This window comes from Ochotona princeps, chromosome 27 (genome assembly GCF_030435755.1).
Source record: "Ochotona princeps isolate mOchPri1 chromosome 27, mOchPri1.hap1, whole genome shotgun sequence".
In the NCBI taxonomy this organism is placed as follows: domain Eukaryota; kingdom Metazoa; phylum Chordata; class Mammalia; order Lagomorpha; family Ochotonidae; genus Ochotona; species Ochotona princeps.
Genome location: NC_080858.1, coordinates 17793295 through 17808314, shown reverse-complemented (window position 1 = coordinate 17808314; position 15020 = coordinate 17793295). Strand labels below are relative to the sequence as shown.

The 15020-nt window shown below is 49.9% G+C and overlaps 1 protein-coding gene across 2 annotated transcripts in view; it reads right to left on the bottom strand.

The window, feature by feature from the left end:
- Positions 1-200: 200 nt before the first annotated feature.
- Positions 201-15020, bottom strand: part of DUSP16 (dual specificity phosphatase 16) — a 75064-nt gene continuing 60244 nt past the window's right edge. For both annotated transcript variants that reach the window (XM_058655892.1, XM_058655890.1), the window contains exons 5-7: positions 5630-5789; positions 3492-3615; positions 201-1521 (exon numbers count right to left, since the gene is read on the bottom strand). In XM_058655892.1, coding sequence (XP_058511875.1) covers positions 357-1521; positions 3492-3615; positions 5630-5789 — 1449 coding nt within the window. In that variant the 3' untranslated portion in view covers positions 201-356. The remainder of the gene's footprint in view (positions 1522-3491; positions 3616-5629; positions 5790-15020) is intronic.

Genomic DNA, 15020 nt, shown 5'->3' with positions numbered 1-15020 from the left:
TGCCCACCCGACCCACAAGCTGGCTCAGTCGGCGCTAAGGTGCACAGTGGGAGGCCTGTGCGGAGCAGCAGGGGGTGCTGGCCTCTGACACCGAGCGCACGTGCTCTGCTCGGAAGGAGGACGTGCAAGTCGGAATCACCTGCTGCACGGAGGGGAGGCTAGCGACTGCCCTTCCGCTGCGCTCACCTCACACGTGCACGTGGTGAGAGGGAAAGGCTGTGCGGACCCACTGTTCGCTTTTACACCATAGCTCCATTTTCCAAAAATAGATATGTCTGTACATATGTGTATTTCAGATTTACAGGGAATTTTTCTGTGAACCCAAGTTGCCAGGAGCAGCCCGCAGGCCTGTCTGCTCAGGAGACCTCGATGATCTCCATGCTGCCGGAGAAGCTCGACTGGCTGCCCAGCTTGCCCAGCTCCTCGCGCGACCTCTTCTCAGCCCTGATACTCTCCCCGAATTCCATCTGGCAGCTCCTGCGCTTACACTGCTTCTCGAAGGAGCTCTCCTCGTGCCAGCTCCGCCGGGAGTCCGCTCGGTCACTGGGCTTCTGGCGCCTGCGCACAGAGCACACCTGGTCACTGCCTGTGGGCAGCTGGCTACAGCTGTAGGCAGAGCAGCTGGTACTGCCTCCATAGAGGGCGGTGGCAGAGTAGAAGTGAGAGGACTCAGTGCTGAAATACCAGCTGTTGGGCAAGGCAGGGCTCGAGGTCTGGGGGGCCAAGATGTCGGAGTGCCAGCCCTTGAGGCCCAGCCCAGCAGCTGACGTGGTAAGGTGCTGCTGGCTGGTGGGGGTTCCCCAGAGGAAGCCGGGGTGGAGATTGTCCTCCACGCTCCCGCTGCGGTGCAGGGGGGCCACACGAGCCCTCGGCGGGGTGCCACTACCACGCACTGCGTGTAGCCGCAGGTTCTGGCTCTCCGGAGGCCAGGGAGGCTGCGGCTTCTGGGGCCCTCCGGCCTCTTCCTTGTCCGGGCTGTTCTCGGGAGTCTGCTCCGATACCTCCTGCACGGGGGAGAACTGGCAGAGTTTGGTGGTCCCATCCAGAGTCGCGGAAGGCTTTAAGTATTCCAGAGCATCTTCGGAGAAGCCGTGCAAGGAGGCCGCCGTGCTGGCCGAACACGTCACCGACTTGATGTCCAGAGAGAAGGACCGCTTGAGCTTACTGCTGTCTTCCAGCCTGTCTGAGGGCAGGTGGAGCCCATTGAGTGCCTGGACCAGCAGGCTGTCCTCCTGCAGGGCAGGCGGCATGCTGGGCCCGCAGGTGGGTGGCACGGGCCCCAGCCCTGCTGCCTCTGAGGTAGCGGAGTTGGCAGAGGGGACAGTGGGGACCCCCGCCCTTGGCCGACCCCCCTCGGAGGCAGCAGGGCCAGGCTCGCTGGGCTTCTCCGCGTGTGGCAGCGTGATGGCACTCCTGGGCACCAGCACCCCAGGCTGATCTTTAATCTTCTTCTCATAGTCCAGGAGCTGGCCCAGAAAGTTGAAGTTGGGAGAGATAGTAGGTCTTTTTTCTTTCACAAATCTGTTAGGGGGAAGAAAACCAATCCTGAATCTTACATAAGTTACTTAGACAGAAAGGGAATAAAGGCTAGGGCGCTGGCGGAGAAACCTCCACCACGAGCCCTGGGAGTCGAGCAGTTCAGAAGCTCGGGCCGGCTCGGGTGGCAGATCCCAGGGCCTCTGGCCCGGCTGGATGCAGGGGTGTCTTTCTAGCACAAAGCTGGCCAGGCTGATTGAGCTCGAGTTGCAGCCTATCTCCCTACCCCACACCCTTGCAACACAGCAGCACTATCACCAGGGGAGTCTCCCATGCCCGTGGCCCACCACGGTCCTCTGCTTGCCCAGAAGCACCTCTGAGGAGAGCCGCCCCATTTCACAGTAAGCACAGCACATGCTGGTACACAGACAAGGACCAGCACACGGCTCTGGGCTCCTCTTTGTGCACAACCCGAGCCAGTGTCCAGCTACCAGGCAGCCCGTTCCACTACAGGTGGGGGTGGACAGTCCCCTTACACTGGTACACAAGGTCCCCAGTCCACAGGTGCTAAATGAGGACCCCGGATGCACAACCAGGTGTACCTAAGGTTACAGCCTTTTTTTTTTTTTTAAGATTTTTCTTGGGAAGACAGTTACAGAGGAAGAGGGAGAGAGCAAAATGTCCTCCAGCCACTGGGTCACTCCCCAAATGGCTGCAACAGCCAGGGCTGGGCTGGTCTAAAGCTGGGTGCAGGAGCTGCTCCAGGTCTCCTCCGCGGGTGCAGGGTCCCAAAGCTTTGTGCCATCCCCAACTGCTTTCTCAGGCCACAGGCAGGAGCTGGATGGGAAGCAGAGCAGCCGGGCCATGCGCCGGTACCCATACGCTGGCAGGCAGAGGATCAGAGTGTTAAGGCTGCTAGGCCAGCCCAAGGTGCCTTTTTGGAACCATTCTGACAGATTCACCAAGGAATCCAAACTAAAGCACATGTGCTGTAGAAGCAGCCGCCTGGAGGGGGCAGCAGCTGCCTCCGAGGCCCTGGTCCTCCCCACGATGCAGTACAGCACACTGGAAATTCGCATCAGTGTCAAGAACAAGAAAAATGCAAAATCATCTCCATGGGAACCAAGCCACCTAGAGCAAATTAACAAAGAACTAGTGGGCTGAAGCCTCAGTGTGACCAGAGGGCCCTCACGGGCTTGGTATCCTGAGTTAGGCCACCCTTGCCCTTCCTGTGGAGGCCCCAGCAGAGCAGGGAGGGCAGTGAGTGCGGGCGCCCCGGCCCTCCTGCCTGCCGCCTCCAGGGAGAAGCTGTTGGGGGGGGCGCGCACTTCCTCCCAATTTTTCCAATTTGATACAAAAGTCCACCTATGAAGAGAGGCCTGCTCCATGTGGCTGTCATCTTGTTTCTTGGTCACATGAACTCTAAACACCTCTCCCCAGTCAGAGCTGACTTTTACACTTTCCAAGCACAGTCCAGCCCCAGGAGCACTGCTGCCTTGCTGCTTGCTGTTTTAAGAAAACAAGGTGAAGGCACCACGTGGTGGCCTAGCAGCTAAAGTCCTCGCCTTGCACACACCGGCATCCCGTATGGATGCTGCTTCTAACCCCGGCTGCCCCACTTCCCTTCCAGCTCCCTGCCTGTGGCCTGAGAAAGCAGTCAAGGACGGCCCAAAGCCTAAGGACCCTGCACCTGCAGGCGGCTACTGCTTCACATCTGCACCAAGTTTGAAGCAGGGAAACGGCTACAGGCACAGCCAGAAAGCTGCTTAGCAGACACAGCTCTGCCTGGACTTCCTGTGCCCTCAGTTATCAGCTGAACCTGATACATGAATGGGCAGAACCTTAATAACAGACCTGCATGTTCCCCCCACCCCAGTCCGACACCAGTAAAAACCATTCCTCAGGCAGCAGTGTGCCCAGTCACCAGGACCTGGCTTCATGTAGTGCCCACCTTCCTGTCTCATCATGTGAGCACATGTAACACACAGTTACATGTGACATGTTCCCGTTCTCACCTGTAAGCTTCGTCCAAAGACATGTCCATCCTCTTCATGATGTAGGCTATGGCAATGGTGGCAGAGCGAGAGATCCCAGCCAGGCAGTGCACCAGGACACACCCGTTGGAGGCTTTTGCTTTCTCTGCGCATGTCAGAAATTCCAGGTAAGTCACTAACAGCGGCTCTGTGCGGCGAACTTACGGTCTCCATCTGGAAGCCTCCACACAAACATCTATTACATAATTAACCCCTGCAGTATTCCAGTGAGGAAACAAACCAGTGGCGTACAGGACGACGAAGGCATGACAGGATCAGTAACTTGTTACTGACTCACGCTGCCCACATCTCTCCTCAGTACTTTTCGTCAAGTGTTATTTCAATAATTTTTCCAGAGTATGAATCCTATATGGGGGCCACATGATTTTATCTGATGTGGAAAATTTCAGAAATAAAAGTATATGAAGAGTCATCCGAAAACACAGCTAATCCACTGACTTAGATATTTATGAAAATTGTATTCACATGACACTTAAATTTTTCCCTCATTACAAAATCTTTCAAAAGCTTTTTTTTTTCTTATTTCAAAAGCGTGTGGTGGGCCCGGTGCCATGGCCTAACAGCTAAAGTCCTCGTCTTGAACGCGCTGGGATCCCATATGGGTGTTGGTTCTAATCCTGGAAGCTCCACTTCCATCCAGCTCCCTGCTTGCGGCCTGGGAAAGCAGTCAAGGATGGCCCAATGCTTTGGGACCCTGCACCTGTGTGGGAGACCTGGAAGAGGTTCCTGGCTCCGGATTGGCACAGCACCGGCCATTGCGTTCACTTGGGGAGTGAATCATCGGATGGAAGATCTTCCTCTCTGTCTCTCCTCCTCTCAGTATATCTGACATTGTAATAAAAATAATTTTTTTTTAAAAGATGTGGCATAGATTGCTATTTTTCATTTTTCAAGGAGGGCATTGTGGGAGGGGAAAGAGTGGATAACAATATCACATAATGGAATATCAAAGGCGCCTGACCAAGTTACTTTTAAAAACAAGCTGAAATTCATACAGCCTCTTTTCCTGTTCGTTCCCTATTTTGATTTACAAAACTTGTATAAGTCATAAACTGTTCTACTTTCTTTGCTGAACTCAAGAAGAGAACAACATGGATCAGGCTGACAAGGTTGCTCTGAGGCGCATCCAGGCAACGTATCCCTTCCTTGATACCAGGAGGTATCATGGCACAACAACTCATCCACACTTTGCAGAAGCAAAGAGCAGTGCTCCCCAACTCTCCTGTGCAGAGGTACCCAGCTTCTGTGTGGGAGGGGAGAAGCTTCCTACTCCCTGGAGGCAGCCAACATTTTAATCAGTGCCGTGTCCGCGGGGGAGACTGCAAGAAGCTCCCGGCTTCGGACTGGCTCAGCTCCAGCTATTGCAGTCACTGGGGAAGTGGACCAGAGGACAGAAGATCTTTCCTCTCTTTAAATCTGACTTTCCAATCCAAAGGCTCCAGATTTTTCTGTGAGCTTTGAAAAAATGTGAGGTGAGGGGGGTTTAACCTCAAAAGCTTAGCCTTTTGTTTTTTCAAAAAAAAAAAATGTACTTATTTTGTTGGAGAGACAGGGAGGAAGATCTTCCGCCCGATGCTTCACTCCCCAAGCAGCTGCAAAGGCTGGAGCTGTGCCAATTTGAAGCCAGGAGCCAGGGTATTTTTCTGGGTCTCCCACACAGGTGCAGGGTCCCAAGGCTTTGGGCCGTCCTCAACTGCTTTTCCAGGCCACAAGCAGGGAGCTGGATGGGAAGCGGGGCCCATATGGGATCCCGGCACATCAAGGTGAGGACTTTAGCCACTAGGCTACCAGGCCAGGCCCTAGCCAGTGTTTAAGCACTTGCAGTGACATAATCATAGATCCTACCAGACTTAACCTTGGAGGTGTTAAATATTACCTAGAGCCTGCCAAGGCCAGTCCCCCAGCAACAGCATGGCACACACAGCACCTGGCAAACCAAATGAGGAAGCCGCAGCATGTGCTGTTCCTAGGCTTCTGAAATACCTGAAATCACCTCCTTTTCTCTGAAGGAAAAAAAAGGGGGTAAGAGGGTGGGATGGGTACGCAGGTATATCTGAGACTATAGTCCAAAAAATGGCGACAATACATCAACTGCTTACCAATGAAATCTACAGATTTGTCCAGCCACGGTAAGATTTTCTCACAGAAGCTGTCATTCACAGGTACCCGCAGAAAATGAGAATCAGGGATGAAGTCTGGCTTCGGACAGGTGCTGCTAGCATTTAACACGTAACAGATGCCATTCTGCTGCATAAGCTCCTACGGAGGAAAGAACAGTCACTAAGGACACAGACTGCTGTTTGTGAAAAGTGAAGTGTAATGACAAACGTGGCCAGTTTCCTTGCGACAGGAAGAGTTCCTTCACATCCGTGAAATCCTACAACCGGGAGAGTAACACGCAGACTCAGGTTAAGAGCAAATACATTTTTAGGGACAAAAGGGTTTAAGATTCAACATGAGTGACAGAGTTCAGTCTCTGTCCATCCCTGAAGAGAGGGGCGGAATAAAGAACACAAGATGCAGTGACAGTTTAGAAAACTGTACCCACCTCAAGCACACTCTGTCCCCGCCCTGAACACAACCATGTTCTCCAAGCTGGTCTGGTCCCTGCAGACCTCTTGGAAGGCGGTGTCTCCTGATGCCCTGAGTCATCCCCCCATGCTGATGACGGGTGTGAGCCTGTGTGTCTGCTCCTCCGTTTTCAACCCGTATTTCCGGCTACTGAGAATAGCTACCACAGCCCCTTCAAATTCAAAATGTCAGAACCCAACACATCCTTTCTTCCTTGTCTGTTTCTTGTTACTACATTTGACCTGAGGTAATAGCATCCACTTAGGCAGTTAAGCAAAAAATAAGATCGCTCGTGGCTGCTTTCACTTCCTCAGCCCCCACCCAGTGGCCACCAGATCCGTCCTTCAGTGTCACTCTTGGATTTATTCTCTGTGCCCATCTACCTCTCAGCAGTCAGTCCTTACCAAAATAACCAAAAAAGTCACCGGGGCACTCTTAGTGTATATATATACTTTATGTATATACTTTATATATATACACTAATATTTGTTTTTATTGCAAAGTCAGATACACAGAGGAGGAGAGACAGAGAGGAAGATCTGCCGTCCGTTGATTCACTCCCCAGGTGGCTGCAACGGCCAGACTTGGCCGATCCAAAGCCGTCTCTCTGTTCTGGACTAGACTAACCTGTTTTTAGACGTAGACATGGGCCAAGTGCTTGGTCCGCTGCTCCTCGTTCCACTGGGCCTCATTTCCTCCTGCTGCTGCACAGCCTCCCCAATGCATCCACTGTGTTCACACCGTTCCTGCGTCTACAAAGTCCTGTCCCTCGTCCCAGTCAGTCTTTCCACTTTTCCTAGTTGGTTTAACCTCACCTAAGGTATGCTTCCCACTGGCACATAAATTAACCATTTCATTTTCTGTCCTTCCAAAGTCTTTGTTCACATCATTTAATTAACCACCTACCATGATGTGTTAACATTTAACAGCTAATTCCTGCCTCCCTTGCTAAGCAGTAAAGCCAAGGATGGTATCTTGCACTCAGTCTGCTTTGTTTTTCTGCCTTGAGCACCAGGTACTCAATGCAACTTTGTTCCACTGCCATCCCCACCAGGCAAGTCTCTACAACCTGCTTCATTTAGTCATCTTATAGTTGCCTCCCTGGAGATGTTGTAAGCCTGAAACAATTCTCTAAGGATTCCTGGCCTTTTCTTCTTTCTCTTGGAATGCTACTTGCTTTACAAATCTTGTCCAGCCACGTGACTAGTGGTAATTTTCTTGTTTACCTTCCTAAAACATGCCAGTCCCCTCATCTCTGCACATAGCATATTTGGCACGGTCAATTTATTTCATGGGAGAGGCGGCCAGAGTAACTGCAGGCTGTGTAACCAACACTCTCTCACCTCTGCGATGATGGTAAGAAACCCCTTCTAGAACTGGGCAGGCTGGTTTTTAGACTGAACACCGCTTGGCCTCTGCCGGGGCCCAAGCCTCCTGCTGTCCTCCTATGTTTCGGTTGGCTGAATAATCAGGCTGTGGAGATCTGATTTAATCTGTCATGCTTGTACCAAAAGTTACATCTGTTTTCTACACTTTGTCTAGTAATACCTGATCAACCAAAGGGCACGGATCTACTTCCGGGGAAGAACAGAAGTGGGCCACAGGAGTTAAAGCCGATTTTGACAGTGGCCTTCTTCCCACTGATCCTTAAAGAAAGGAATTATGTAAGGCGAGGGTTCTGCCAAAAGTTTGTGGAAAAAAAATGGAGTTCTTTCACAGTACACTCCTTCCATGAATTTTGGAAGATTCCTTTTATTTGTCCTGACCACCAACAGTATTACTGATGTAATCAATTAAAAGTACTATCTTTTCCACCCAACACGATGTTGATGACTTCACAGAAGTTTCTGAGAACCAGGTGACCCTGGTATTGTTTACAGCACATAATAAAAACATAAAGATTTCAAGTACTAATCAGGCTGCAAGTCCATACATATCATCAGACTGGACCGTCCCATAACAAACGTGTACTGCAGACATGTGGCCAAACAACACGGAAATGGCAACCTGCAAACAGAAAATGTCGCGCACTTTAGCTGGAGACGATTAGTAACATAACAGCTGGGGCATTCACCGAGTGCCCGCTCTGGACAGGTTACCAGCCTAAGCTCTTAAGCATACCCTCTTTAAAAAAAAAAAAAGGTTATATTTATTTGAAAGGCCAATTTAGAGATAAAGGAGAAACAGAATCTTCTATCCACTAGTTCACTCCCCAAATGGCTGCAATGGCCAGAAGTGGGCTGGACTGAAGCCAGGAACCTGAAGCCTCTTCTGGGTCTCCCACGTGAGTTTAGAGGCCCTAGGACCTGATCCATCCTCCGCTGCTTTCCCTGGATCAGAAGTGGGGCAGACAGGACTTGAACCTGCTCCCATGAGATGCTGGCACCACAGGAGGAGGCTTAACCCACAATACCACGGCCCAAACCGATCCTCTTTTAATCTTCACCATCAGCAAAGTTGCCTAACACTTCCAAATTATCACAGCTAGTGAAAAGTAGACTTCAAACGCAAATACGTATTGCTCTCCAGTATCTACCCTCCTTTACTGAAGTCAATTTGATAAACTAACCTTCCTTTCCAAAAACATTTAACTTAGTTCACAGCCAAACAACTTTCTTCCCTTATTCCTAGTTCATCAGTTATTTGAATGAACGTACATCATAACCCTAATAAGCCAAACGGCCTGGTTCCCATGCTGATGCCAGGAGCCCTCTGCCACCATGCAACGGGCAACCCCAACCCGTGAGGACGCCGGGCTTGACATCTCCCCTGACGTCAGTCAGCAAGGCTGCTCAAGTTTCACAACACTACTACTCTTTCGCTTCCTTACTCTTTTTTCTTGTTTCTGATGAATGTACCTAGAAGTAACTGGAAGGGCAGTGTGATATTCTTATGGGTATAACCGAGGTAAAGCTACAATGATGAAGAATGAGTTTGAGTTTATTTGTTTTGTGGCATGATGGCTTTTTATTCACAGATGGATGCCAATGCCCCCCCCTTTTTTTTTTTACTAAACTATGAAGAGATATTTATACTAGTTTTATTTCAGCTTGCTGGATAAAACACACAAAACTAAATATTTACTCTCCCATCATTAAATGCCATAGTCTTGAAGTGTCTAGAGAGGACTTCTCCGCTGCTAAATACACAGTTCGACCTGGTACGCAGCTGACTAGCACATGCTAGCCCTTCTCATCCTCCTCTGACCGGGCACCTCTCGGCTCCTCCCCTCCGCCGCTCACCCTGAGGGATCCAGCCGGCCCCCCTCATTGCCAGGAACCACAGCCTCCCACACTCTACGACCCCCTCCTTGCCCAGCTCACTCTTATCGAAGCCTTCCAACTTCCTGGGATCTACCATGTGATGAGGGTACCCAGTCCCCTCCGTCCCTCATCTTCCCGTCTGCCTTATTTCCCAAATGAAAACACTTGAGTCAGTCATCACAACGTCTCCCTTCCTTTGCCCCTTATCACCTCACAATCAGCAAGATTACAACCCTAGTTAACCCCGTTCTCCACCCTCCACAGTGCTATCTGACCTTACTCAGTGATCACTCTCTCCACAGTCCATTCACTTGCCTCCTCTTGTTTGTGCCAACCCACACATTTCCCCTTTTCTTCAAATTCTCCAGATTCCCACTGATCCTCACTCTCAGCTAAGGGATGGGCTTATTTCCTAGCACACAGAAAGATGGCAGCAGTCAGAAGCAAAGCTTACTCCACCACCCTTTCTCCTTTATCACCTGCAGCTATAAACGCCACTTTCCCTTTGGCTCTTAGGCTTGAATTGCCCAGGCTAAGGTCAAGGTCTCCGCTTGCTCAGTAAGTCCATGCCTTTTATTCAAGGCTGTGGACCTAGCTAGCGCCCCCCACTCCCAGGTTTCCTGCAGCAGCTTTCTGCTCCACTGGATCATCTTTCCTACCACAAGACAACCGCGCCATCATTCCTCCCAATTCAGAAACACCCCCTCTCACCGACGACTTCTTCCTCACTACTGCCTTATTTGTCCTCTTAGAAGCACAGCTCTTTGAAAGCGCGTCTTAGCGCGTGTCTCCAGTTGCTCCACTTCCATTATCTGCAGAACATGTTTCATTCAGGCTTTCGTGCTCGCTGCTCTGCTCAAGCGGCTCGCACATCAATGGTCCTTACGCTGATACGCCCACCAGCCAGTCTGCAATCTGCGCTCTTCTCGACTGACACACTTGCCACACTTGCTAGCGCCTTTCTCCGGAAAACCGCTTCGTGCACTTGTTTCCTGGACTGACACAGTCATTCAATCTCCTCCCCGCCTCAGTATTTATTCCGAAATATTCCTGGTTGGTTTCTTCCCTAACGCTTTAGATTTTGAAAACTGGAAAGCCCTATAGCTTGGTCCTTTAATTTCTCCACTGTACTTTCTCTCCTAACAGTCCTATCCAGTCTTACAGACTATTTGTAATGTCCTCCACATATAGACTTGCCCTCCTTCAGGAAACTTCAAACATATATCCATCTGGGGCCCGGCGGCATGGCCTAGCAGCTAAAGTCCTCACCTTGAATGCCCCGGGAATATGGGCGCCGGTTCTAATCCCAGCAGCTTCTCTTCCCATTCAGCTCCCTGCTTGTGGCCTGGGAAGGCAGTTGAGGATGGCCCAATGCATTGGGACACTGCACCTGCGTGGGAGACCCGGAAGAGGTTCCAGGTTCCCGGCTTCGGATCGGCGCAGCACTGGCCGTTGCGGTCACTTGGGCAGTGAATCATCAGACGGAAGATCTTCCTCTCTGTCTCTTCTCTCTGTATATCTGACTTTGTAATAAAATAAATCTTAAAAAAAAAAACATATATCCATCTGCCCATTCAACATGTCCACTCAGAAGTGTAACAGCCATTTTAAACTTAGTTCTTCCCACTGGCTTCCTGGTCCCATTAAGGTCAACTCCTTGGTACCTTTTTCACAGTCCCCACCATTTAGTCCATCCAGAATCCCTATTGGCTGCGCCTTTAAACACAGCCAGAATCCAAACCTGTCTCACCTGATGCCCACCCACTACTGTGTCACCTTCTATCTTCCTTCCTGTAGGGAATACAACTATTTTCAACCCGGGATCTAATGTGATCCTAATAATACAGAAAGCAAATGATGTTACTCCCCCAGTCAGAACCTTCCAGTGGTTCCCAGTGTCTGAGTGCACGCTAACATCTTTACAGCACTGTAACACCTCATCTCCCATGACACCTGCTTAAGCCCGATGCTCCCTCTGCTTCGGTCACACTGAACTCTTCCCCTTTCCTGTCATACCAGATACACTCTGGTCTTCGAACAGGCAGCTGCTTCTGCCCGTACTACTCTTCCTCCACAGTCCATGGTCCACTCACTCTTTGACCTCAAAGTGTTTGTTCAAGTGTCTATCTCAGTGAGGTATACTTTCACCACTCGTTAGATTACAACCTTTACCCTTATAAACATTCCTTGCCCCTCATTCTATTTTCTCACTGCACCTGTCATGATAGCAAACAGGTAATAAAAAACAGATTATGCTGGGGGCAGCATGATGGCTCCACTGGCTAATCCTCAGCCTGCAGGCACCAGCATCCCGACTTGGTGCTGAGTCGCACCCCCGCTGCTCCACTTCCCATCCTGCTCCCTACTTATGGCCTGGAAAAGCAGTGAAGGATGGCTCAAATGCTTGGGACCCTGCACCCGAATGGGAGACCTGGAAGCTCCTGGCTTCAGATCGGCTCAGCTCTGGCCTCTGCGGCCATTTGGGGAATGAACCAGCAGATGGAAGATCTTTCTCTTTGTCTCTCCTTCTTTCTTTCTTTTTTTTTTTTTTAAGATTTTATTTATTGTATTACAAATTCATATATAGAGAGGGGAGGAGAGAAAGAGAGGAAGATCTTCCATCCAATGATTCACTACCCAAGTGAGCCACAATGGCTGGTGCTGTGCTGATCCGAAGCAGGGAACCAGGAACCTCTTCCATGTCTCCCACACAGGTGCAGGGTCCCAAGGCTTTGTGCCATCCTCGACTGCTTTCCCAGGCCACAAGCAGGGAGCTGGATGGGAGGTGGAGCTGCCGGGATTAGAACCGGCGCCCATATGGGATCCTGCGGCATTCAAGGCGAGGACTTTTAGCCACTAGGCCACACCGCTGGGCCCGTCTCTCCTTCTTTCTGTAAATATACCTTTCCAATAAAAATAAAATCTTTTTCAAATCGAGTATGCTATATATTATTTCTTTCCTATGAACACTGGCACAGAGAACAGGCTCAGCACAAATGTGTGGAAAGAATGAACTCTTAGCCTTAACATGAACAAAATCAGATCCCTTATTAGCCTCTTGTGGTAAAGAACCTTCCTGTGTCCTCTATACAGGGCTTCACTTTATAAATTATGGTAAAATGACATGAATTTACACTCCTTCATTTCATAATTTGTGAAATAAGTACTCTACCACAGTTTTCTCGAAATTAAGACAGAATTTTCCGGGTAAATGATGGATAAACAAACAGCATGAGGAAAATTCTTAGCAGGCATGTTTACTTAAACAATTTTAGGGCCTTGGTGAATTGTTTACACATGAGTTGCACTGGTTACAGAGTAGGCTGTAACTATTTATTTTGGAAAACCATCACCTAGGGCTGACTGCACACTCAGGTACTAAGCAGCCTGCTCTGGGACGCAAGGCAGCAGCACCGGGGGAGGGAGAAGACGACCGAGCGGCAGAGGCAGCTACTCAAGGCTAGTGACGCCAGAGCGGCCTGAGTGCAGTGCGTCAGGCAGACAAGACGCACCGCACAGCAGGAGAGCCAGGGAGAGATTCCAAGAGGACCAGTCGTCATCTGAGGCTTAGATAAGTCAAGTCACTACTTCATATATCCATGGGGGCTTCATCCAGGACCCCCACCCCACAACAGACCAAAACTTTTTTTTTAATTGGAAAGGCAGATATATAGAGAGGAAAGTCTTCTGTCCAATGATTCACTCCCCAAGTAGCTGCAATGGTCAGAGTTGAGCCGATCCAAAGCCAGGAACCAGGAGCTTCTTCCGGGTCTCCATGCGGGTGCAGGGGCCCAAAGCTTTGGGCCGTCCTCAACTGCTTTCTCAGGCCACAAGCAGGGGCCCGGATAGGAAGAGGGACCACCAGGATTAGAACCAGAACCCATATGACATCCCGGTATATGCAAGGTGAGGACTTTAACCGCTAGGCTACCATGCCGGGCCCAGACCAAAACTTTGACATACTCAAGTCTTTAACACATAATGGCATAAAATACACACACCACCTACACACATCCCCTCTGTCCTTTAAATCATCTCTAGATGCTTCCTCCAGGTCTCCCACGTGGCTGCAGGGCCCCAGCAACTGGGCCATCTTCTACTACTTTCCCAGGTCCATAGGTGGAACAGCTGGGATCAGAACTTGTGGGACAGTTGTTGACACAGCCCTTGTTTGCACAAGAAAGCCCAGGAATCCTCTGGATTTCCACTGCTGACCAGTCTTACAGCCAATGACACAGTTTTCAAAAAGTGACTTGACTAAGGGTCAACCTATAGCATAATCCTTTTGGAGGGTAAAATTCAATATCATAACAAACCTAGCATTTTAAATGGAAATCATCATGATCTAAGAAAATTTCTGTGACAGGTTTCAACAGATTTAACCTATTCTGTTAGCACTTACTTAAAAAAAAAAGATTAATAAAATTGTTGCCTTTTCATTGCTGCTTTTAGAAAAGTCAACTTCTGGGCCTGGTGAGGTGGCCTAGCAGCTAAAGTCCTCGCCTTGAATGCCCCGGGATCCCAATTAGGCACAGGTTCTAATCCCGGCAGCTCTGCTTCCCATCTAGCTCCCTGCTTGTGGCCTGGGAAAGCAGTCCAAAGATGGCCCAAAGCCTTGGGACCCTGTACCTGTGTGGGAGACCTGGAGGAAGTTCCTAGCTCCTGGCTTCGTATCGGCTCAGCACCAGCCATTGGGGTCACTTGGGTAGTGAATCATCGGACGGAAGATCTTTCTCTCTGTCTCTCCTCCTCTATATATGACTTTGCAATAAACATAAAATAAATCTTAAAAAAAAAAAAAAGAAGAAGAAAAGAAACATCAACTCCTGGGGTTGGCACAGTGGCCTAGCAAGCTAATCTTCCACTTGCAGCGCAGGCATCCAATATAGGCACTGGTTTGTGTCCCAGCTCCTCCACCTCCGATTCAACTCCCTGCTTGTGGCTGGAAAAACAGCGAAGGATGGACCAAGTTCTTGGGCCCCTGCATCCACGTGGGAGAAACTCCTGACTCCTGGCTTCAGATCGGCTCAGCTCAGGCAGCTGCAGCCATCTGGGGAATGAACCAGCACATGGAAGATCTCTTATTCTCTGTCTCGCCTTCTCTCTGTAAATCTGCCTTCCAAATAAAAATAGCTAAGTTTTTTTTTTTTTTAAAGATTTATTCATTTTTATTACAGCCAGATATACACAGAGGAGGAGAGACAGAGAGGAAGATCTTCCGTCCAATGATTCACTCCCCAAGTGAGCCGCAACGGGCCGGTGCTATACCGATCCGAAGCCGGGAACCTGGAACCTCTTCCGGGTCTCCCACGCGGGTGCAGGGTCCCAATGCATTGGGCCGTCCTCAACTGCTTTCCCAGGCCACAAGCAGGGAGCTGGACGGGAAGTGGAGCGGCCGGGATTAGAACCGGCGCCCATATGGGATCCCGGGGCTTTCAAGGCGAGGACTTTAGCCACTAGGCCATGCCGCCGGGTCCAGCTAAGTTTTTTTTAAGTCAACATTTGAACTACAATAGAAGGAAGGAACAAACTATTAAGAAGGTTACAAAATCCACATCTTTGGAGGGATTTAAAAAGCAGCATATTATTTCTCTTGCAATATTGAAACCCAGGAGTTCAGCAGTAAGATACTGGTATTTGTGGTAAAAAAAAAAAA